The sequence below is a fragment of the Antennarius striatus genome, chromosome 8, assembly GCF_040054535.1.
Source record: "Antennarius striatus isolate MH-2024 chromosome 8, ASM4005453v1, whole genome shotgun sequence".
Classification (NCBI taxonomy): domain Eukaryota; kingdom Metazoa; phylum Chordata; class Actinopteri; order Lophiiformes; family Antennariidae; genus Antennarius; species Antennarius striatus.
In genome coordinates, this window is record NC_090783.1 from 6262045 (window position 1) to 6287568 (window position 25524).

Here is a 25524-nt window from a genome sequence, read left to right on the forward strand (position 1 = left end):
GCCATATTTATGACGAGGTGGAGAGAAAAGAGAGAATGACAAGAGCTGATTGCCATGGAGCCGGCTAGTTGGTGTGCTAACGAGATGGGACCCCTTTTGTGTTAAAACATGTGCGTGATGTCACCTCAACGACGCTTTCAGTCCTCCTCCAACATCCTCCACCGCCCACCCCACCCCCAACTCCAGTGCCATATCTCTATCCCTCATACCCTCCACAGTCAACTCCGAAATGCAAGCTTGGCCAAGGCGGCTGCCCCAGGCGCCCAATTTACTATGGCTGGAGAAAAAGTCAGTGGCCTCAAGTCACAGAGGAAAACAAGCCGAGCACAAATGCCGCTCTTCTCGCCGCCGCCGCCTCACTCCTTCTGATCTGTGCAACTGTTTCGGTGTCTTGATATACAGCCGTGTAACAATTTACACCCTTCTGCTTTTTTTTTTATGTGGTTGACTGAGGAGATTTATCCCAATTATGTTTGCTCCTAGTTTAGGCAAATCTTCAACGTGGTAGGAGTTGGATGCTCATGACTAATACCACCTACCGTACATTATGAGATTATTTCTTGTATGACTTTTTTTTTTTTTTGTTAAGCCTGTGATATTTTTGTGCGGTATTTTAGAAACAATTAATTGGAGTTGGGGCAGAAGGGCAGAGGGAAAAATTCTCAGATTTACGTTAATGGTAATTAGTAGGAAATGTATGGTTTTTCTTGGGCTTTTGATTCTTCCCCTGTGCTCTGCCTGTGAGCACTGATGTCACAGGGATGGAAACAAGGCTTTTTTTTTTTTTCCTCCGCAGTCACTTGATGCGGGATGATGAAACCCACAAAGATATCTAGTAAGAATATGTTTGTTCATCTGATGAGCTCTTCTTGTGCTTCATGTTTCTTTTGATCATCGGGCTACTCGCTCGGTTGATGGAAGGCACTTATTCTCCTTGTGTGATGTACTCGTTGAATAAATTAGACATACTATCCTTTTATGATAGAATGTAGTTGATCAGGACCTTGATGTTGGTAATAATTTAACAAGGCAGGCTGACAGGGAAGTGAAGCTTTCTAAAAATATACAGGTCACGCTGAATGGATTATGTGGCATCAATGGAGCCATCGTCCGGCTCGGCAGGATCCCCTCAAATCCACTAGCGGCCATAACCCTCGGCTCAGGGGCCAGGTGACACGTTTCAAGTCCTTCAATGGACGGACATCATAGAGGCCTCCTCCCCTTTGAGCTGCCCGTCATCAAACAGTGCATCAAAACATCAAATCAATCCACCCCCACTGGATCCTTATCTTTCGAGATGAAAGATGTGGGTAAAATCTGTGCCCACCCACCCCCACCCCCACCTTTGACCCATCACCCCATTACAAATCAGTGTAGGTTCTTTCATTGTAAAGCGACACTCCCTACATGTAGGCGCAATGATGCAGAGACAAAGCTGTGCTAGATTTTATTTGAAATCTACCTAACCCTCCTACTAAGGTTGAAAGGAGGTTATTACAGTCCCTGGAATTGTAATTCTGGGATTATGAAAGTTTACTGTGCTCTGCTGGGTGTCGGTAAAATTTCTGAACCATAAATTCCACTGCCTGTCATTCCATGCTTGCATGATTGCACACAATGTGAATAAAACTCAAGGTGAAAACACTTTATTCAATATTCCACAGTTGAATTGTTTAAACATCTAACAGTAATAGAAGGCATTCTATTTTTAGGCTATCGTACCATGACATGAATGTTTCAAAGTGTCATTTTGACACTTATTCTAAAATTACCATCCCACTTCCAAGACTTTGAAGGCCCAACGTCTTCTTTCACACATTACTGTCACAGGAGTTGCTATTTTTGTGTGTGATTTTGTCGTCTACATTGATTAAACGCTTATTGTGGATGTGTACTTGTTTTATGTTCACATCATTCTTGTAAATGAGATATTGATCTCCATCAGACTTCCTGATTCAATAAATAAATAAATCTGAGCCCCACAGCCCAAAAATATTGACGTCAATATAAAATATTTAATAAGAAAATTTATGTAAAAGGTCAGAGGTTCCCCTGTCAACTTGGAAAACTGAATTTGTGCTAATGTGGAAGGGCCGTAGGGGGATGTGAGGAGACTGAGCATGGAAATTTCAAACTTTTCTTTAAAATACAGTGTGTATATACACATATATATGTGTGTGTGTATATATATATATATATATATATATATATATATATATATATATAAATTGATGAGAGCAATTACGAGATGCACATCTTTTGGTACAAAAAGTGTGAAATGAAATTTACTCAGATGTGCACAAATGACATCTGAATGCAAAGTTAAAAGGCCAAACATGTTAAAAGAAGTAAACTGAAGAATCCAATTATGACTTGCACACATTCATCCAACATTGCTTTCCTAGTAGAAAAAATAATTTATATAAAATTGTATGCTATAAGTTAATACACCTCAGCTCAATTACACCTATATTGTGTTCATTGTATCACTTATCATTCAGATTAGTGGTCTCAGGTGCACGAGTGTACCCTATAATGTTGCTGCAACCATATGCCTCCAGTCTAAGGGCTCCCTTTTGTGCGCTCAGAATTCACTATTTCCATTTCTTTAGCAGTATCAAGGGATAAGCAGACATTGTCCATTGCCATGTTGTACATGGGTCATTGTTTTGTTTGTATTAAAGCTCACAAAACCCAACCACAAAGCTAATTGATGAGGCGGAGTTGTCATGTGACCGTCCAGATCCTTGGAGAGGTTCTTGAAGTGTCCCCTGCGTCTGCAGGGATGAAGTAAGGCCATTTGTTTGGAGGGGATCAGATTTGAATAGCTTTGTGCTTTTCATTCGGATCTTAACAGGGGCGTGTGCACTTTGCTAGAAAGGAGCCCTAAAATGTGTGGTTCGATTAATGACTAATTCCAGGCTGAAAGGCAGTTGTTTGGTAGTCTTTACCAGTTAATCCCTTAAAACGCAGAATCACACCCAAACAGTGGGCTACCAGTATTGTTGCATTATCCATAAGCTGAAAGGTTTGCAATGTGATCTGCAAACATGAATGCTTCTTCTTGGCGCTACAGTATGAACCTTACCTCGTTGTAACCGCAGACAAAACGGTCATTTAATTTGAAACATAATGAAAAACGCAGCTTTTATCTGGAGGCTTGCGCAATTACGTGACAAGCTCATTTTAAAAGTGAAAGGAGAGCGGCTGCATGTGTGCATGTCGCATTGCTCAGTGAAGTGAAAAGCACATTGATCATGTGGCTCAGGGTCAAAAGTTCAGATCACGACCGGGGCACAGGTGTAAGGACACCTGGGGGGCAATGGGGCTTCTTGTGACACAACATCGTCTAAACATTAAATGACGTCGTAACTGATCCGAGACATTTAGTCTGTCCTGACGTTCCTTTGAGTTGTCAATCGAGGGGGCTCATTTAGCCGTCCATATTTGTATTTTTTCCTATTCCTACGCGTTGTGTTCGCGTGTTCGTCTGTGTGAATGAAATTCAGAGGGAAAAGTAGGTCAATTCTCTCTACAGCTCAGGCAGAAGCAGCTCTCATTCAAATCACCTCCCCATCCACATTTTCCCAGTGTGTGCCATGAAAACCTTCCCCACAAACATGGCAGTTGCCTCCGCTGCCTGCTGCTTCATGCTCGCGTTCAGCTCTTCTTGGTTAGCTTGCCATGCTAATATTTACCACTTTCTTACTGGGGATGCAGTGTTGCATGGGAGCTAATGGGAAAATCAACTGTCTCTAGCTCTGATCTCCACAGGTAGAGATGCACAAAGACCCCACCAGACTCTATTTTCCCCCCTCAACGCTGAGCTCCCAAATCCAAACTGACAGCCATTCATGCCCAGAATACCTGGGTGAAGGCTGAGGGGGGGAAACACTATCTAGGTGTAGCAGGCAAATCCGCTCTTGTTCGACGGATCTATGAAGCTCCCGCATAAGGCAACTCATCAGCACTTTTCCTCCATTCTGCACTGCATTTTCTCTTCCTCTTTCTCTCCGTCTTCAGCATTGTGAAGAGGCTAAGGTTTTAGCCACACAAAGTTAACTTGTGCTGCAATTTTATTTGTGTACATCTTTCAAGGTCTTTTGAATGTGTTGCTGTTGAATGTGGATGTTGGCACTGCTGTTGCCTGCCATGAATGTAGCCACTCAGCACACCAGAGCTGGTTTCTAATGATAAATCATGCAGTGTGTTAATGCAGCAGCAGGGTTTCTATAAATAGTTGCTGGCGTCGATAATTTTGGGAAGAAAAATAAAGTGTGCTACAAAAATTTTCTGGTGGTGGTCAGTCTGAAAGTTTGACTACCAAATACGGGGGCCCCAAGATTAGCATTCGTCCTGGTTTGAAATACATAGCTGATAGGGAAAATGAGGAAATGACAGAGCTAAATGTGTTACCATTCTCATTTTAAGATAGGCAAAGTGAAAGTGTCCAGATTTCAACCGTATTGTGAAACTCTGCAGGGCAGATACCATCTAAAGTATGGTTGGAATTTTCCGTCATCATTTCTCAGTAGAATCCACTGAGAGTGACAGCGCTACAGACAACAGCCACTGTCTTTAACGGGGGTGTAGATGCTGAGTGGGTGGGTGCTTGAGTGTGTGTGCGGTCTGCCTTTTGTGTGTGTGTGTTTGCTTGTGTGCTTGCAGGCCTGCTGACAGTGCCACTTCAACAGAATGTTTGCCCTTTCCTCAGTCCTTTTGATGTGACCACGTCCTGCTGTGACAATGAGCCCTGTGCCCCACCGCAAGGTGAACATCCTGCAGTTCGCCCAGGGCTCTGCCAGAGCAGTGGCCAAACCCCCACACACACCTTCATCCCTCACACACTCACACACACTACAAGCAGAGCAGTGATGCAGCCGCCTTCCACTCAGCGCGGATCAGCTTCCATCCTCACTGTGCTTGGATAGTGGTGCAAACATGACGACAATCCTCCCAGCACAGAAGCATTTCAGGTCCAGTACGACACACACAGTGTGTGCCAGCTTAGTGTCAGGTGACACGGCTCAATATTGGGACCAATATTAAGATTATTTATTAAGTTTCTGTTCCTTTTTATCGCAAATAAAGGACGAGCTTACAGGTATTCGGGCGTTACCATTACACCTGATGACTTGATTCAATTTGGGTGCAACATTCACCATCCTGTGCCATGAATACTCAGTATAGAAATAATTCCCTGGTAAAAACTCTATATTGATAATTTAATAGATATTGTTATGTTAAGGATGGAATGTGGGAGGGAGCCAGAACCCAAGGACAACATGAAATTAAGTGCAAAATTAAATTTATTGCCAATACAATATTTTGTGGCTGCGATGACCGCTATCCTTTAAATTCTAACTGACTAAATTCTAACTGAAATTCATATGACCTCTCATATGACTTGTCTAAAAGATCAACTCTGACTGTCGTCATCGCTGAACTCTCACTGATCTTGCTGTGGGTTAACTGCGAAGAAAATCATTGGATTGAGAATCATGGATCATATTAAAAAAAAAAAAAACATTCCGTAGTTTTTCTCTCAGTGTTTTAAATAGCTCGACGATATAGACATTAAGAGTTGAACATTTTTTTTAAAAAAGCGGGTAAAGTCTTTTCATCTGGGGCAGGCATATTTCACACGCATTATCGTCTTTACACTAGCGTGATCGATTTGCTCGGAGCGCATGCTCTCCATGCCAACTGCAGCATGGCGGCTGATCCAACTCGTCTTATTTAGTTGTGCTGCTTGGTGGTGGCAGGAAGACAGTCAGCTGTTAATGGTTCCTTTGTGTTCATTTACCATATGTATGCGTTAGAGGCATGGTTATTGCAGCCTCTGATCACTAAATACCGTGACTGGATCTCACAGCCATGCATTTATTTTTTTTTAGTTTAGGTTTTTTAGCATGTGAGAGTTTCACATTCATGCACCCTTTTTGTAATGGCCATATGCATTAATGTGCATTTGCCTGTCAGTCTTTGTGGGCGTATTTAGAGTACAGTGTGATACATTATTTGCATAATGAACACATGCAGCAGTTAAATCATTTTAACTTGTAATATATAAATCTATACCACTGCTTGAAACCCATCTGTGCTTTGTAAGTCCTTTTATGTTGTTCAAACTTCATCGGATCCTTTGCTATCTTCCACATTGTTGGCCTTGGTTTTTAGTGTCTTGGATTTTTTTTTTCGACTTTTGGACGCCAACAGAATATATGGAGGAAGGAAGGAGAATGAGAGATTTGGGGGCTTCGCAGATGTAAATTCCTTCCCGTGGCTGGCTTTCCCTGTTATTCGTAGCCTCCTCCACTACTGTCCCTGTGGTTGGCTTCGCTGGTTCGTCTCATTACCCCGGGCACATGGCGCTCCTTCGCTTGCTGGCGGCCCGGCTTTCTTCTCCATTAATTGGGTTTCGTTACATTAAGCCCCCCGGCCAAGGGGCCACCCTCCCAATAAAACATTCCATTTTTAGCACTCCACTCGAAGCTGGTGGAGTTCAACCCTCTCTGCAAATGGTAATTGGTTATTTATTCAAGCTTCCTCAGGTTGGTCTCCACTGGTTTTGATAAGAAGGGGGGGGGGGGGGTCTTTTATTTTCTGCACTGTAAAGCCACCCTGGGATGATGCTGAACCGGCCACTTGAACACAAACTCACCTGAGTGTGAACATGTGGTCTAGGGGTGAGATGTCATCAGTGGGCACACCCTACTTTTGGTTTTGTAATATATAATCGCATCTAATCACAATGAAACAGCATCAAAACCATCACAGGAGGCCCTCTGCCAGTTTCTTACCTCATCCCATCTCAGTTGTTACCATGGTTGAGTTTGAGATTGATGCATCATCTTTCTTCCCAGTGCAGAAAAAACCCCTGTGAGTTGTTAAGGTTGTGTTTTCGGGGTGAGAAAGGCTTTATTTATGTGAAATGATTTAGCAGCATAGGAATCCATAGCCACCGCTTGAGCTGCCGTCTCCCCAGCTGTTTGTGAAACACCGCACATGGCTTCTACACACTTGATTGTAGCTGCAGGCACAAGGAGTCCTCATTGCATATAAATTACAGAAGTGGGAAGTGATTATTATAAAATTCCCGCTTTCCCTTTTTCCACTCTACTCTGCAGAAGTGGTATAATTGAGAGGAGTACAAAAGCCATGCTGTGTGGGGGAGAGAGGTAGAGACATGCTAAAAAGGCAATATTGCAGGGACAGTTATTGCATATATCGCATAGACACACGTACAAACGCATACAGTCATGCTCAGAAAACATGGCAGGATATTGGTGGAACCTGACAGAATACAAGCTTGGAGAAACCGGTGTGCCGTCAGTACATTTCTCCCTGTTAAAAAAAAAAAAGAAAATCAAGAAAAGAAACAAAAATGAAACGTCCCATTTCCCTTCCCTACCCCCATTTTCAGACGGAATGCCAAATCATTGGCTCCCTGTGCTGAAACACACTGGAGTGTCTCCTCCATGGAGGGCTCCCTGCCAGCTCCAGTTCCGCACAATGAATTACTCTTAAAACCACATCTGAGAAGTTCTTTCAGGAGGGACGGCCAAGCCGGTGTATGACATTCCAAAATGAAACGTTTTCTTTTCAGTCCTCGTAGCCTCTCCTCTTTCTCTCTGCCTGAAAATATGAATAGAAGGATTCTAAGCCTATTATCTTTCCTTTAGAATAAAAACAACCTCCAATATGTCCGTCCTCCTTTGCAACACTCCTGCTACTGCTAAAGACTTTTACGTGACAACAGTTTTGCCCAAAAAGTGCCATGTTTTGTCGCATTTTAGTCGTTTGTTTACATAAGAAGGGTGGTTCCAGTCTCGTTCTTGTACTCAGACGACATCACTATGGAAAGACAACCCAATGTCCACTGTCCAGTTTTACATGAAGACTCTCTTTAAGTACCTCCTCTGTAGATTACTGCACCACTACTGAGAACTAATTGTGTGGTTTTGATTTTTGAAGTGCGCACTGCCAACTACTGCTCGGGTATGCGTGTTACAGTGTTTTCAGTCGTGCGGATCCATAGATGGGGATTCTTTGAAATCCATGCCGATTTTATTTTAATTTTTTTTGTAAAATGCAAAAAAACCCACTGATGTAAACCAGAACCAAGGTGACAGACGTCAGTAACTATTGTGGCTGTTTTCACCTGGACATCTCTCTCTCTCTCTCTCCACTCCAAGTGCAGGGTGTGTCATCCAGCATCCACTATAAATTTCAATTTTAATGTTATTATGTGAGGATTTTGACACTGATACAGTTTTCTCCATCGTATTGTCTTAATACTCAGAGTGATATGAAGAAATAAGAAGCATAAATACCAAGTCATTGCTTCTTCTTTCCTCAGAGAGTAAACACGGTTAGCTGTGGCCTGCAGTTTATGTAAGTGTGAACCTAGCCGTCATAGACTTTATTTTTATCATAAAGGTTGTTTTTTTCTTGGTGGATTTTGCTACAATGGAGGCCGTTATCAAGAAATTGACAAAAATGGGATTCGACATCTGGAACGGGGTAAAAAGCGTAATAGAGGTCTGTCTTCTGCCGCAGAAGCCTCTGGCTTTCTTATATGCTAAGAAAGCATTTACGTTCAACTTATTTTTATTTTGCAGCATCACAGTTTATATGCGCGTCAACAAATACCATAGACCAAGTTTTGTATCCAACTGGATTTTTCTTTGTTTTTGCCCGCTAAAAGTTGAAGAAGACTTGCAGCTAAAATGATAATCTGCCGGTTCTTATCTCATTCCCACAGGATAACAAATGGGAGTGGAGAGGCGTAAAATAATATGGGTGAGAATGCTATCATTTAGCCCCTGGTGAAGGCATTCCCCATCCGCCCAATCCTAGTTAACCCTCCTTTAGGGTTAGCAGCGCTTGCAAATAGGTCTGACACCCCCACACTTGCAGATTATCCCGTCACCTTTGACTCCTGTTTATCAGGGTCACGGAACAACACTCACCTGGGCTAATGGGGATAGCCTTTGCTTTGTGACTTGGAAAAAATGTCTTCTGCTGAATCAGGTGGCACATGCTATCTGAAATCGCACAATGTGCGCCGGATGTTGGTTTAAGAAACTCACATCAAGAGAGGAACCGGGAAAAAATTGGGCCCTGGGAGATGAGATTCGCAGCCCGATAAAGAGTCTGATGTCAGCGGCCCGTCATGTGCTCGAGTGTAGCAGACCTTTCTTCAACACGCGAACACCAAACATACCCTTTGAAGGTGGGGGAGGGGAGGTGGGGTCTTAAGTTGATGCCGTGCCAGTCTGGGAGAGGTTTGGGGAAATGCAGACATTCCAGCTGCCTTTGGGTCCATGGGGTTTTTGTGTATGTGTGTGTGTATGTGTGTGTGTGTGTGTGTGTGTGTGTGTGTGTGTGTGTGTGTGTGTGTGTGAGGGCCACCAATCACCACTTAGCACGGACTGCAGGAATGTCACCTCGGCAGCCACCTGACAGCGCCAGCGTCTGCAAAGGACAGCTGAATATTTTGCCCCCCCCCCCCATCTAATAGAGGTGCAAGTTTGACTCCAGCTCAGATTGGAGTAGATTAAGTGTTGCTAAATGTTACCATGTGTTACCCAAGCATGCAAAGCGCCGCCGGCGCCATGTATGGTGACGCAGGTCTCTCTGAGTCAGCCGGGGTTGGCGGACCTGTGGCCAGGCCACCAATGATGTGACTCGCCGTAGACATCTGTCTCCCTCACGCTCAGACTCCATAGCCACCCTTCCCTTCCCCTCCATCCATCGTACCCCCACGCCCCCCCCGGCCCTTGCTCTGTAATGAACCCCCCTTATTCACCAGCTAATGACTGCCTTTGATCTTCCGCCTAAGACCTGTGCTCTAACTCCACCCGAGCAAATCTCTCTTTTCTCTCCCCTCTCTCTGCTCCATCGCCGTTTCACTCCCATACGCTCCAGCTCTGTCTGCGTCTCGCTCTCTTTTGCTGGCTCAAGCACTCTCCTGCACCTCTCTGACTTGTTTTTCCTCCATCCCTCAGGGACAAGGGTTTTTCAGTCCTGCTGACCTAGGCTGAACAAAGTTTGGAGGTGCTGTTGCTCAAGCTACTAAATTAAGAGAGGAAATTTTAGGACTTTTTTTTTTTCTCTTTTCGTTACTTTATTCTTTCACTCACATCTACAAAGAAGCAGACCACCCGTGCCGGTCGAGCCATCCCCCACCCCCCACCCCCGATCGTGTTGTTGGGAACGGGGCCATACTGCACATGGAATAATCCGCTTGAAGCCAATATCATCACTCTTTCAGATTGTTTTTATATCTTCTCTTATTTTTTTTTCCACAGTCCAACAAAGTCCCTGTTGTGCAGCCGTCCCATGCGGTCCACCCTCTCACCCCGCTGATCACGTACAGCGACGAGCACTTCGCCCCTGGATCCCATTCCGGTCATCACCCCCAGGATGCAAACAACAAAGGTATATAGAGAATGAGATCATCACCCAATCGCAGTTGAGAAAGTCAAAGGAGTGGAAATATGTATAAAATGCACAAAAATGTCCTGAACTACTTGCCTGAGCAAATCTAGAAGTAGTAACTAAGGAGCCATACTAGTCGTTACCTCAAAGATTCCGATATTTCCTCTCAGGCTTTATTTCTTTACAGGTCAGACTCCAGGAAACTCTTCTCAAACTTTTAAAAGTGTTTTTTCAAACAGAGATCAGATAATAACAGCAAAGACGCTTCTCAATACTGCCTTTTGTTTGGTTAGTCTGAACCAAACCACTCCTCGAACTCACATTTTTGGCCCATTTGGCCCAACACACACACACCATCAGGGTGAATCCAGAACAAACTGGTGGAAGCCTGACATGCAAATGTTTACCAGGTATAGGAACAAAAGACTACAGTAATGGAATCATCTAGTAGCTGGTTTCCTCCAAAATAAACCCCAAATAGTTTCCAATAGGATTCTTGCAGTTTTATCTTGTGAAGCAAATATTTGGACCGTTGTCTCTTCAGATGGCAAATAAAAGCGCTTCTGTGTGCATTTCTTAAATTCATCGTTCATCATAAATCCAGACACTTGAAAAGCTACATTCTTATTCTTAAAAACTGAAACTAGAATAAAATGCTTTTGTGTTTTCTGCGGCTTAAATGTCCAGACTGTCTCTCTGCTAAATCTTTACTGAATTTTTTTTTAAAAAGGATAATGCTGACTAAAGAAAAATGAATGATATGCAGACATTTCTCCGGATGCTTTTTCACATTATTCAAATGACAGTGACTTGACTTAGCACAACACTTTAGGCTTTTCTAAATCTAGTCTGTAAATTTGCACTGATAATAACAAAAACTTAATTTGACAATTTATTTAAAAATGAAGTTAATACTCCACAGTAGGGTTTTGATGGAGATATTCTGGAATACTGAGTTTGGTCAGTAGTTTTGTGCAGAAGAAGAGCCTTTGGGACAGGAGGTTAAACTGGGTTAACGCCGCCTTTAGGCGTTGCAGACCAAAGTAAGATTTTACTTAAAATATCACAATATTACTCAACGGAGCACTTTTTGGAGGGCTTTGCTTGAAACTGAATCCTTGAGTTAATTTTACAACCCAACCGTCTGCCAGCGCTGTCAGAGTAAAGTCATCCTTTCCATCAGCTCTGATCATGAACTCATTTGAAGCAGCCTGTGGGATGGCGCGCTGAGCTCTGCTGCCCTCTTCCTCTTCACTGTTTGCTTCTCAGTACAAAAAAAAAAAACCCCAAACACATCAAGCCGCCACTCTGACAGCTGCAGACGAGCTTCTCGGCAGTCGGGACGAGCTCCTAAGCATCGCACAGCTGGAGTCTTTGGCAGCTCCTCACAAAACGTGAAAAGACGTGGGCCCCGTCGTCATTTGGTCCCACACCTTTTCTCTTTTCCTGGCTTTCTTCTCCTGCGGCTGCCAGTTGAAAGGAGGAGACGGATCAGTCAGGATGTTGTAGGCGATGATGAAGATGAGTCTGGGAGGTTCTGAGGGTCTGGCTATAAATAACAATGTGGAACCGAGCACCAGAGTACACAGCACGGTGAGATGAAGGCAGCGAGACGCATAAAGGAACCGTGCTCCACATATGTCAGAGAAATCAAGCATCACAATTTGTTAAATATTTTCTAATAGGAGCAGGAGAGAGTTGTGTTGACACAAAAATTGAGCGATAAATACACTGTGTGCACATGCGAGCGTTTGATTTCAAAAAATTGTTATCGTGTAGTACAATTTATGAGGTAATGCTCTCTATTTTACTGCTGGTGTGCATCCTGCCTGTCCGTAGAGAACCGCTGAATTTCTGGCAAACACTGAAGACCAGAAAAAGACCCCTGGAGCTTCTTTTTTTTTTTTCCTTACTATATTTGATCTTTTGCACTTGCAGCCCAACAGAAATCCATGTCCAAATGATCCAATTGGCGAATTAGCTGCAAATGATTTCCCTGTAGGCATATTCATGTGCGCGTATACCAGCAGAGCAAAGCTGGAGATGCTTAAAAAGAATCTCTCCTATTCTCTTTCTTGCTGCCCCCCCCCCCACGCTTCTGTCTCTCTCTCTCATATCGACCGTTTGCTGCTCTGTCCTTCCTTAGTGGGCTCCGACTTTGATCTACTCGTTAATTATGAAAAACAATCATGGATTTTCTCATTATGAGCTCTAATATGCACAGAGCTGCAAAGCGGGATGGAAGGCCGTGTGTGTGTGTCTCTCTCTCTCTGTGTGTGTGTTTTGTTGAAATAAATTTAAACATAACATGGGAATGGCAATTTAAATATAGATCGTTTCCAGGTTTCCAAAGAAGAATCGAGTTAGTGTTGCTTGTTTTCAGAGGAATTGCTAGCGTGAAGTTGCGTTGGATGGGAAAAGTGTGAAAAGAGGAGTGAGTAATTTGGGCACCTTAAGGGTGTGAGTGACAAGGTTAATACGCCGGGGTCTTTCCTTTTTCGACACCTCGTCCCCTTACCTCCTTCCCTTGCGCCCTCAGTAGGAGCCTCAGGAGTGTTACATGGTGGATTAGCGAGCAGGGGGTAGCGCCGTGCACGCTATGGATCCAGCCTTTGCAACATTGGCTTTAGAGATAGAAGCGCCCCGGATCGCCCTGCTGCCCATGGGGAGGGAGGCCCCTTTAGACCACAGCCTGGAGAGAGAAATGGGAAAGAGAAAAGATAGAGGCAGAGAGGAAAAAAATCTGGCAGGGATTAGAAAATGGTGCTAATCTGCAGGCATTTGCCCTCTTTGTGTGTGTGTTTGAACACACATGTAGACACGATGGTCGTTCATGTATGAAAAGCTTCTTCTCGTATCGGCAGACTTTAAATATATTGTTGCTCTGCTGTAAAATGAAACATAAGTAAGTTAGAGGAGTAAAAATAAATAAATCTTACTGCTCGATTTCCGCTGAATCTCACTGTAGGAAGAGAGACCCTCGACCTTGAAACCCACCAGGAGCAGGGGAGGTAGAGATGGAGAGCTTAGTCCTGAAGATACACAGACAGTTAGTGAAAGTCAATCCCTCGTCCACAGGGAGAGCTGCAGCTTCTGCCACAAAGAGGAAGCCTCAATTAACAGCTTAGAGACGACGAAACACTGGAAGGACTCGAGCTAAGCGGGGAAAATATGATCTTTTTCTTACTGGTGTGTGAGATCAATGGGAGCATTAAAGCCAAACGCTGTCCTTGACTTGTAGGATGTGGAAGGAGGGAGTACACTTATGGGCTTTTTGGTGGGTTTTCATCAGAGGATAGAAGCTAGTCAGAGCAGTACACCATAAAACTACAACAACGTCTCAGTCAGAGCGACACACAAACATCGGAGGATATCGATTGGATTCCTGATTATTGGTTTGAGATGTTTTTTAACCCTACTTTTGTCATCAAAAATATTGCAGGTACTTAATAAATGTGAGATTCATTGGTGTCACCATAAACTAGTTTTTTTATACTGACAACCTTTGGCCCAATCGGATGCTACTGACTCATTTTGATTGCTAACTAGAAACGGATGAGGCTCAAATAAACAAAGGAAGAGAAAAACTTGTGAAACTTATGCTATCTAACAGTTGTGTACTATTGTTTGTACAGGAATGCAGAGGCAGCACCCTGGACCAGACATGCCCAACTTCTACTCCCTTTCTCCCGGAGGAGTCGGCCAGATCACTCCACCGCTAGGATGGTGAGTCATGGACGCTCCACGGCGAAGGCATGCACAGTTGATTCGTGTAAACAACGAGCGATTACTGTCCCGTCTCCTCGCATCAGTTGCACGCTGACACAGCTTGTGTACAGAAAGGAGGAACAGCAGCAGCCTGGGGGGTGGGGGGGTCCTCTGGCTGTTCCTGCTGCGCTGCTGTGGTTTGAGTCACATGCTTCAAACCCATCGTGTGCCCCCCTTACAACCATATGGCTGTTTAACCCCCCCATGAAAGCTTTACTGTCAAGACATTTTTCTTTAGTACCTGTTTTGTACTTCTTTGACAGTAGCCTCCTTACTGTCATTCCTTTTTAAAAAAAAAAAAAATTCTGCCCTTTTTCTTCTTCCTCATCTTTCTCCATCAACTCGGTGTTTTTTAATGACAGAGCTTTAGGCGTGCCCTGAGTAAAGACGGATGGAAGGTGTGATATAAGGCCCTGGTTTAAGCCCAACACAATCTAACCCTGCTCTTCTGCTTTAGACTTTCTTAAATTTGAAAACTTAAACCATTTTGTCATTTGGGAAACCTTTTCTGACTATTGTTTATTCTCAGTTTGGATTTATGAACATTCTACTTATGGACAAAACAAGTGAACAATTAGACAATGCAAATCTTGACAGAATAATGAAGTCAAAACAAATACAAAATTCTTCAAAATGAAAAAAAAAGAGATTTCAGACGTCTAACATAAGATATAAATATTGTTTTATTTCTACTTGGGTGATCATCTCACACCCCTCTGTTAGTCTAGTAACTCTTGTTTATTGTTTATTGTGTCCAGCAGGATATTATTATAATTACCACTGACTGCTGTCTGCAAGCCAAATGAACCCTCGGAGACATCACGGCTTCTGCTGCAATTTTCTTTTAATTATGTCAGGAAAGATGTTGGAGCTAAAGCTCAAATCAAGCACTCAGGTTCTACGGTGACATTTACTGTTGCATTTCTGTCCCCTGCGATGAATCAAATTTGTTGCTTTATCAGGTTCTCTCACCACATGGTGCCCGGCCCCCCGGGTCCCCACGCCACAGGGATCCCCCACCCAGCCATCGTCAACCCGCAGGTCAAACATGAGCCTCTGCATGAAACGGACATCATGCACATGTGAGTCCTGCAAATAACAACCTATCTCTAGGAGTCGCTGGCATACTCACCCCCCCCCCCTCTCTCCCAGTGGTTTTCTGAGATGACATACTTCCAGGTATTTGTGGTTTCCAGCATTACAGTAGGCCACTGCTGAAAAAAACGTCTTCTGTCAGAGCCTTGTTCTCATTCCCTTGATGTGAGCTGATAAGTAGCGAGGACTCGCGCTCTGCTGATAACGGGTCTATGCTTCATTTGGCCTCAGGGAGCACAAACACACTTAGCCAGAGACAGATACAGGTCCTAGATTAGTGCTCATGAACTGAATTCACATCCCCAGCGTGTGGAGGGGGAAACGAGCTGGATACTTCCATTATTCATGGCCATCCGGGTACTAAGACTGTACCAGTATGAACAAGGTTATGAGAAAGTACGTCCAGAACAGAGACGGTGTCTCCTCAGTTGTATTTCTAGACATCCCGAAAGCGCTGTGGATGAGACGGGGTTTGGTTAGCGTTACCAGCAAAGGAATGAAATCCAACGACACATGACGTAAAAGGCAGGCCGGGGGGGGGTTCCATGCAGGGCGTCCCTCTAACATCGTCACGATCAACCTAGAGCGACCAGACCCTCGTCGCTTTTGACGCCATCGTGTCACCGCAATTTCCCTGTTGTGTTGCCTTGCCCTTTCATTCTCTCATTTTCCAACTATTTTGTTTCTTCCTCTGCTTTACCTCCCTCTAAGTTGTTGTTGTTGTTGTTGTTTTTGTCTTTACAGGAAACCCCAGCACGAACAGAGAAAAGAGCAGGAGCCCAAAAGACCGCACATCAAGAAGCCGCTAAACGCCTTCATGCTTTACATGAAAGAGATGCGCGCCAATGTGGTCGCCGAGTGCACACTGAAGGAGAGCGCCGCCATCAATCAGATCCTGGGACGAAGGGTAGGTTCATCGTCATCGTTCTCTTTGTTGCTCTGGCTTCTCACACAGGTCCAAGCAGAAGAAACTGCCTGGACTGCCCTCCCAGCTTCAGTTATCTCTTTTAACATACAGCCTTTTATGAAATAGTCGTAATTATTACCATTATAATTGCCCCAACCAATTACTTCTCATCTCAGCTGCACAGATATAGACTGTCTATCTAACTGACATTCAATCAAAATTGGTTTTAATAAAATATGCCTGGATAATGGCATGGTTGGAAATGACAAAATTTGTTCCTCTTGAGGATTGGGAAAGGAGTGGAACCACAGAGCCGTGTTTAAAAGCCTTAACGAATAGGCCTAGCGGTTGAGGCAGCGAGCCACAGCAAAGCTTAGTTTGTGGCCAGTGTAGGGTAATTGCTCAGTGACATAGTTCGAATAAAAAGCTCTGCTAAATTGGAACCAGTATTTTGATATGAAATCAAAGTTTTTTTCTGCCCCCCCCCCTCCTCTTCTCTCCGCCTTTCCGACTCTCTGTATGTTAATCTCTTCATCATGTGTCCCGCTTCTGCTTTGTCTCTCTTTTTATCCCGTTTTTTTTCTCTCTCTCTCTCTCTCTATCGAAACATTTGGAAATGGGAAAAGATTTTTTTTTTTTGTTAATCAAAGCACCAGTTTCATCACTTTTTTTTCATGCAAGGAACGTACAACTTGTATGCCAGTAATTGACTAGATGCTATTTTCTACCCTAATCTCCTTTTTGTACTTGAACAGTGGCATGCGTTATCTCGGGAAGAGCAAGCTAAGTATTATGAGTTAGCCCGCAAGGAACGGCAGCTCCACATGCAGCTCTACCCAGGCTGGTCTGCTCGAGACAACTATGTAAGTATCACCAGAACAGACCTGCAGAGGTGCGGCTGTGTGTCTATATGTTGGTTGATTGATGTTGCTTCTTTATGTCAGCGTTACATGAATGGTTCTTTAAGCTGAACACAATATAACGACACACACACACACACACACACACACACACACTAGTCAGTTCCATGCTAACAGGGTCCTTTCTGGTGAGCTTTTGTTTCAACCTAATGTGTAATTCATAACTCCGATTCACTGTTTTATTTCTATACAAATGGATTGTAGCATCCTGGACATTGTTAGTATCACAGCGAGTGAAAACTGCCTGGTAATGGTTCTGCTGGGCTTTGATGTTCTGTATCAACACGGAGTTTTTGGATGTAATAAGCAGCTGTTAAACTAGGTGGAGGATTCCAGATCGCACATCCAGCATCCGGCAGCAGCAACCTTTGCAGATGCAAACTGTGTTTGGGTGTACATCGGTGTGTGTGTGTATGTGTATGTGTGTGTATTCATTTGAAATTTGTCAGGTCTGTCTTTCAGTATGTGGCGTGAATGAATCTGTGTGTGTGTGTGTGTGTGTGTGTGTGTGTGTGTGTGTGTGTGTGTGTGTGTGTGTGTGAGAGAGAGCGAGAGAGCACCAGCCTTTATTAAAAGTGTGGCTCCGGCACTCACATTCACTCCACCACCAAAAGTGCTTTGTGGTGTTTATCTGCCTCCCCTCGGACAGCGACAGCATCCCTTCCCCTTCTGCCTCCACTGCTCCGCTGCCAAAATGCCTTGCTGAAAGGGGAGGGAGGGAGGGAGGGGGGGCTTTCTTTACTGATGGAGTTTAGTGACAGTTGCTTGTCTCATTTCCATCGTTGGTAGCTCAAAACCTATTTGACACGTTGGAGAAAAGTAAAGGAATTTCTGCGTGCCTTTATATATAGCATACCAGAGAGATGCAGAGAAACCATACATCTTACTGTAAATGTCTCTGATGCTCTGACCCCCCCCCCCCCCAAAAAAAACCAAAATCCTCAGCTGAGCACATCATGCCTGGAAACCCCCAAAATAGGTAACGCACTGGCATGGAGAGCATGCCGCATTCATAGTCTTTCTATGTACCCCCCCTCCCCTCTCTTCATCGTTTCTCTCACCCACTCTCACTTGGTCTCTCTTTCTCCCTGTCTGCCACAGCAGTAGAAGGCAGATTAGCTCATGAATAAGTGGATTAACAGACTTTGCAGCAGGAAACCAAAGTGCTGCTCATATTTGACTAGAACGACTCTACGCTGCTATCTATACCTATAGTCTCCCCCCTGGGGATTTAGCATAAGCTATAAATCCGTACACACTCCCACCACCTTGCTGGAAACAGAGTGGTGCTCTTCTCTGTCATCGAGCTAGGCTAGCCTAATTACACAGAGCGATTTTAATTGCACTTCCTGTTCATATTTGTCATTAGAGGGACTTCAAAGGTAGGAGAAGGACAAGGACAGACCGCTCAGCAGTCCTACATCCATCTAGTTAGAAGACCGGCTCAGAAAGAGGCCTCAAAGTGATTGGGAACACTTCACATCTCCGTCCATCCCTTTCAGCGAGGCGGTTGGTTTGTGGAGTCTGGAGTCCGAGGGATGCTGGTTTGGTTGCCCAGCAGGGGATGAGTGAACATGGCAGTCAGCAGCAGGATATCAGAGTGGTCTAGTGAGCGTGAGTGCTGGAGCCACACTTTATGTGTTCCTCTGTATATTTTTTAGGGAAAGAAGAAGAAGCGAAAGAGGGAGAAGATGCAGGAAACGGCCCCCGGTAAGTGGCCCTTCTCTTCAAGTTGTGTTAAACTTGGGAGTTGTCTTTACATAGTAAGATGGAAGGGGAAAAGAGTTCTTGGCTTGATTAAAAAATTCTCACAACCCTCATTTGGCTTCAGTGGAGTGGTTTGATTCTCTATAGGCAGTATATTTTGTTGTTGTTGTATACATCCATCCATTTGTTCCTTCCTCTCTTGTCCTTATCATCACATACTGCACCTACTTTGGGATTAGTCTGTCCATTCTGTAGGACTACTTACTGATTCTGGGCTTTGCACCGTTTGTTTGCCTGCTGCACTACAGTTTGTCTTTCTGCTGACCTTGTTTAGCTGTGCTTACGAGCATCCTCTCAGAACTGCAACTGTAATCCAACTGAGAATTACATATTGAGAATGTCAGTACTTTTTTGGGGGGTCTGTACACTGTGTAGGCCGATTGGATGGCAAAGATCTATGCCTTCCAGATACTTCAATTTATTTTTAAAAAGATGCAATTTTCTGCAGGTACAGGCCAGAGAATGAAAACGGCGTACATCTGAGAAAATGGTAAGACAAACCCTCCACCCCCCGCCCCCCCCTACACTCCCTGTATGATTAGCTCAATACATGTCAAGTCTTTTCAAACTGCTAAACACTGACTTGAGAGTATGTACACACAGACTAATCCTGAAAAGGTCCACCCTAACCTCACCATAGTCATTGTGTCAGCGGTGTTACGGCTCGGAGAAGGATTGTGCTTTGTGCGGGGAGTTTGTTCAATGGCCTCAACACAATAGCCATTGGATTTTCTCCCTCTCTGTGTCGGTTTGTGTCCCAATCAAACGTGCATGTGTGTGTATGCCCAAGCAGCTTGATGTTTTTATTTTTACTGCTGGTTGGATGGAAAGGTCAGATGCCGTGTCAGCAGTTTATTCCATCATCCAGCGATAAATCATCATTTTCACTTGGTGTTTTTCCCAACAGTGACTAAACATTTCATCTTAAAACAGTTTTACTTAAAACTTATATATATATATATATATATATATATATAAGTATTATTTCTTGTTGTCTCTTGTAGCGTCTTTATGCAGCAAAGCAAAGCGGTTGGCAGAAACTTAATGAGATGCTATACCTTAATAAGATTTCACGGTATCAGGGGCTTCAGGGTGTCTATAATGGCGTCATGACAAAAGCACTGCGGGGGCATTTTTTTTTTTTTTTTACATATGAATGATATGTTGAGGTGTATTGATTCAAATGACTTGTAAAATCCTCACCAAACTGTCACTTGCCCTGTTTTTTTTTTTTTTTTTTTAAGAAAAGTGGATGTTTCAAATGTGACACTCTTCTTTACTCTCCACGGATCTTTTTTTTTTTTTTTTGCCCTCAATCTTCCCCTTCCTCTCTCTTCCCCGTGAGTCTGGTAGCATCCTGTTGTTCCGCTTCCTTTCGGCGGCAGGAAAACCCGGGCAGATGTGACAAATCTGGTCTTACGTGAAAATCGCCCCAACCAGACAAAGGTTTTCCACTTGATTGATTCCTGACCCAGTGGCTCTCTCTCTGAACCCAAAATTGGACTGCTTTTCTTCCCCCCCCCCCCCTTCTCGCCACACTCAGTTTTCAAAGCGCAAAGAGAGCGAGCTCTAAAAAGGACTTTATCTCTGATCCAATAATTAGCAGCGCCTAGCCGCAGCGGGATGGACACCCTCGCTGATTCTCAGTGACAGCCTTAAACTAATATGCATAATACCAAGGATACTGCCACAACTCCCCAAGCCCTCAATTTATGCAGATCCCAAAGAGCTGGATTGAGGTTAGTTTGGCGTTAGGCGCTGAAAACATCTTTAAATGAACTCGTTTGTCTGCTTCGTTTCATTGGCCCAACCTCTAACCCATCAAGACAAATCTGAAGAGGAGTTTGTTAATAAGCTGAATTTGATGGCACATTTTCATGTGTGGTTTATATTTGTAGCGCTCGTGCAGTCGGCTTAACAAATGGGAAATGTTTTTTTAATGTCGTTGGATTTGGCCGAGAGAAAACTGACTTAAAGCGTGTTCGTGTTTCAGTCTGTGAGGCCAACCAGGAGCTGCAGCCAGGCTGCCTTTTTAAAAAAAAAATTTTCTTACGACTTTGTCATTACTTTTCTTTTGTTATCTTCAACATGTCAAGCAGCCCTAAAAGTCACCATCCTGACACCGTCTTCTCCTCATCATCTCAGCTCTCTTCTTCCTACCCTGACTGCAAAAGTCTCAGACTCACGCCGCCTTCCCCTCGCTCGTCCTGCTCCCTTCTTTATTTAGTTTCTCTCCCTCCCGCTTCCTCTGGCGCTGTTATCCTTTTGTCTGACTAAGCCTGCTGATTCACAGCCTTTGAGATAGTTATCTGTCCGAGACACACATACGTGCCCTGGAGGCTCTCTTCCTAGTTTCAGCCACTGCGCATTTTTTTCACACGGGGGAGACACTCTTAACAAAGGAGGGTCTTTTAATCCAGCCGGCGAGGGCCGTTGGAGTTGCAATCACTTGAAAACTGCCATAAAATTACCCCTGAGTCATCTCGCTGAGGCTTTTGTAAAGGTTTGAGTGGAGATCTGTTTCACGTGATCCAGGATATACCATTAAATAAGATCCTTTACAACTATTAAAGGCTGGGAGGTACATTCAGGGTCATTCCTAACAAAGTCTTACTCCAGAAACTCTGAAATCAAAAAGTTTGGCTGAAGCACCTCTGGTGGGCATCCTTTATGCTCCTCGACTCCCATCAATCGTTCCCTGGCTGCCCTCCTTTTGACATGTGCAGCCAAAAGTTAGCTGTCAAGACTTTTGATGAGCGTGGAGGCAGGAAGAGGGAGGGTGTGTGTGTGTGTGTGTGTGTGTTAGTGGATGGAGGATAAAGAAAAGGGCCAGAAGAAAATCCCTATCCTCCTGAGTTCCACATTACCCGTTTTGACTCGACTGCCACTTCATCCTTCTGTCTCCATCCCCTCATTTCCTTCCCTCTCCTCTCTTTTCAGTCATTGTCTCTCATCCTCTCTCTCCCAGACCCCCATCAGTCTTTGCATATTTCTGTCTCGCACACACAAATACCGCATCTTAGCATCCAGCCAGACACCCCAGCTGCAATTAGGCAAGATTCAGCATCTGCTTTTTTTTTTTTTTTGTTCCCCCTCCCCAATTCTTTTCAATTTGGCGCTGAGCCTCCAGGCCACAGCAGCACAGCCCAGTGCCTCCACACCCCACCCTATTAGTGGCACGGGATAATTGGGCAAGGGAGAGGGGAAAAAAAAAAAAAAAACCTTCTTGGTTTCCGAGCAGCACTCAAAAGATGAGGGGATATATTTAAAACTGTACCACGACACACAATGTACAAAAAGAACAGAAAATGGTTTAAGCGTTGGGGGATAAAAGAGACAGATTTTGGGATTAAATCAGAACAACGCCCTGTCTAATGTTTCTGTTGGTCCGGAATGGAATCGGAAATGTTCTCCCCTCCCTCCTCCGTCCGTCCCGTCTCTCGTTCCCCCCTGACCTCTACAAAGCCTCCTCTGTGAAGAAAAAAAAACTACCCGTTCAGTCTGTGGACCTCCAGAGGGTAGCAGTCTGTCAGACCTGATGTAATTTAAGTTTGAATGTGTGCTTTTAGCTCCAACGTACAAATCTTTCATTCCGACATTCTTATCTTACAAATTAAAGTGTCAAATAAGCTGGTAACCTTATTTGACACTTTAAAGAGGAGCGAGTACTAAGTGTGTGTGTGTGTGTGTGGGGGGGGGGGGGGGGTCTTACCCTCTTAAAGGTCTGATTCCATGTGAGAAAACACTGATATAGTGATCCCATTGTTTAGACTGGGGCTTTGAGATGTGTTTTGATTGAGTCACGGGGCCATTGTGTTGCGGTGGGGGCCAGCTGCAGTAACAGTATGAGGGTCCAGTCTCCTCTTTGTGATGTCTTCTCCGCTTCCTCCCCTTTCGCTCGATGTCTGCCCCCCCCCCCCCACACACACACACACACACACACACACACGTCTTCACCCCTGTGGCTCCTGAAGGCACTGCAGCCCTTCATACGAAGAAGCGGAGATATGTGACCTTCACCAGACGCTTATCTCTGGCTGATAGCCCCACCCCAACACACACACACACACACACACACACACACACACACACACACACACACACACACACACACACCCCCCTCAGGTAACACGTGGGCGCAGACAGGAAGACGTTGGGCCTGAAGGAAGTGTGTTTGTTTTCATTTCATTCAAGTCAATCTGGCCATTGTTAAACGGGGACTAAAGCCAGCCCACCCCCCCGTGCCATCTTTATTTTTTTATTTTTTTTAAACATTTTTCACCCATTTTCTATCTATTAACCCCTCGCTTTCCTTTGCCCCACCTCCTCTTCCTGCTCCAATGTCCCAATGAGGAATATGAGTACGGGTGGAGGCCTTTGAAGCCAGACCACAGCAGAGAGAGCAGTCACCAACCCCCACCCCACCCCTTTTCCCCACCATCCCCTAACATCCCCCCAGCGATGTCGCCCTCAGATGTGGGCGACGGCTCCCTCCCACACCCTCTGGTTCTCACCTGCACATACCTGAGGTTTGAGGATTTACCCCTTCCCTTTCCCCTTTTGACCACAGCTACACCCCACCCTCAACAACTCTCCCACCATTTAGCATCGGTGCTGTCCTCCCCCTCCTCGTTTTTCTCTTTGACTCTGCCCCCACCACCACCCAATCCTCCTGACAGACTTCTTAGTTTCTGATATCCCCTCCTGGAAAAGCTCCAACATCCCCTGAGCCTCCCTTTTGATTGGAGGTTAAAAAATTCAAAGGGGCGATTTCTGTTATGTTGGATGTCCCTGAGTCAAGGAAAATTTTGGACAATTACTTAGTAGAGCTCACACCTCGGTCGTATTTGACTGAAGTGATGGGCTGATGGGACAGAGGGTTGGTTCTCTGTCTTTGCTGTAGTTTCATTATTCATCTCCGTCTGAGAGACAGCGATTGAAATGTTAGTTCCATGTCTGTCAGAACAAAAAAATGGTTAAATTAAGATCGGTGGTGGTTCATTGACTCGTCCACATTTGGATCGATGTGCAACAATGCGGGTAGTTGAAGTCATTTTCAAACAGAAAAACATTTGGTATTTTAAGATTTTTTTTGTTTTACTACAACTTCTAACTTGTTTTTTTTTTTTTTTTAAATGTTCAGTTGCCCCGAGCGTGGGTTTTACCCCTAGATGCGGTGACCAATCGTCACACATCTTTCCTAATTTGCAGGACTATCCAAATTTCTGCTCTTCTTCTTCTCCATGTTCAAGTTTTTGCATCTCAGCCGATTTCTAGAGACGGACTCTCAAAACTTTTGGCGTATTTTTAGAGTAATTTGTCAGTGGTGTTTTTCTTTTTAATGGCACCAAAAGAAACCCCAGAGCTGTGTGTAGGGCGATAGGCAGCTGAGGAGACGGGTGGGTTCGGTGGGTTTTGAGGTTAGGGGGCTACGAGGCGGGCCGGCCCCAGCTGTGGGCGCTTTGATTTAAGCCTGGGAGGTGAAAGCTGTGATTGAGACGCGAGGTTGCTCTAGTTATCTTAACCTCCCACACTTCAAACGCCAGGCGAGAGCTCGTCCAACTCCTTCCCCTCCTCCGTCCTGGACGGGGAACGGAATTGGTGGTGGTGGTGGGGGGGGGGGGGGCAACGAGGGAAACTAAACCTTTGCTAGCCTTCCGAAACAGAAGAGCTTTTCATTTCCTGCAAAAAAGTCCAGCCGGCATTCCTGAGCAGTAATGTAGAGGGAGGTGAGGTGGTGAGGGGGGGGGGAGGCAGGGTCAAGTTGCTCCTGAATCCCAGTGTTTGTGTCGGCTGGACCTTGTGAAAAGATGGCCTGGTGCCCCCCCACCCCCCCACCCTGCAACCAACCACCACGCAAATACACACCCCTGCTGTTACAGGCAACCTTTTTTTTTTTTTTTTGTGGAACTTGTACACACTCATACGCTCCTCACCCACCATCAGCCCCTCAGGCCTCTTCCCCAGGCAGGAAGGCCAGAGCTTTTCATGTCTGTGGTGGTGGTGGGGGTGGGGTGTGTGTGTTGTGGGGGGGGTAATGCTCCCCAGGAAACAGAGTGCAGCGTCGGGCGTGCAAGGCTCACTTTGAGATCCTGGGATGAAAAGAGGGCGGGTGGCAGAGGTAAATAAAAGCGACAGGGGCTCTCTCTCTCTCTTTCACCCCCCCCCCACCCCCACCCCAGTGCTGGACTCCTTTCTGTTTCTGCTCTCTGCAGCTCAGGGTCAGCTTTCCTTTGGAAAGGTGGCCTCTGTCCTGTTCCCTTCTATCCACATGTGGTAAAGTAGTATGCAGGGTGCTGTGTGTGTGTGTGTGTGTGTGTGTGTGTGTGTGTGTGTGTGTGTGTGTGTGTGTGTGTGTGTGTGTGTGTGTGTGTGTGTGTGTGTGTGTGTGTGTGTGTGTGTTTTAAGATGCAGCAAGGAGCCGGGCTCAACTCACTCCTCTCCCATGAAAAAAACCACACTCTCGGCTCGAGGGAAAAGCAGACCAGCGCCGCTTCTTTTCCTTTTTCTCCCCACCGAGCGTCCATCTCTCCCGTCAGAGGAGGCGCCCATCCACCTCTTGTCTCTGCCTCTCCACTTTGATCACAGATTCTATTTGATGCTACTCGCGTCTAAAATATC

The 25524-nt window shown here is 44.9% G+C and overlaps 1 protein-coding gene across 4 annotated transcripts in view; it reads left to right on the forward strand.

The window, feature by feature from the left end:
- lef1 (lymphoid enhancer-binding factor 1) overlaps positions 1–25524 on the forward strand; it is a 41942-nt gene that overhangs the window by 12254 nt on the left and 4164 nt on the right. The window contains exons 4-10 of one of the 4 annotated variants that reach the window (XR_011036909.1): positions 10317–10446; positions 14082–14172; positions 15177–15296; positions 16054–16216; positions 16972–17079; positions 18506–18846; positions 19352–19393. Coding sequence is in view for 3 of the 4 variants with exons in the window: in XM_068321524.1 (XP_068177625.1) it covers positions 10317–10446; positions 14082–14172; positions 15177–15296; positions 16054–16216; positions 16972–17079; positions 18798–18846; positions 19352–19386 (696 nt within the window). In the remaining variant the exon portion in view is untranslated. The remainder of the gene's footprint in view (positions 1–10316; positions 10447–14081; positions 14173–15176; positions 15297–16053; positions 16217–16971; positions 17080–18505; positions 18847–19351; positions 19394–25524) is intronic. The other 3 variants (XM_068321526.1, XM_068321524.1, XM_068321525.1) reach the window with 3 other exon arrangements.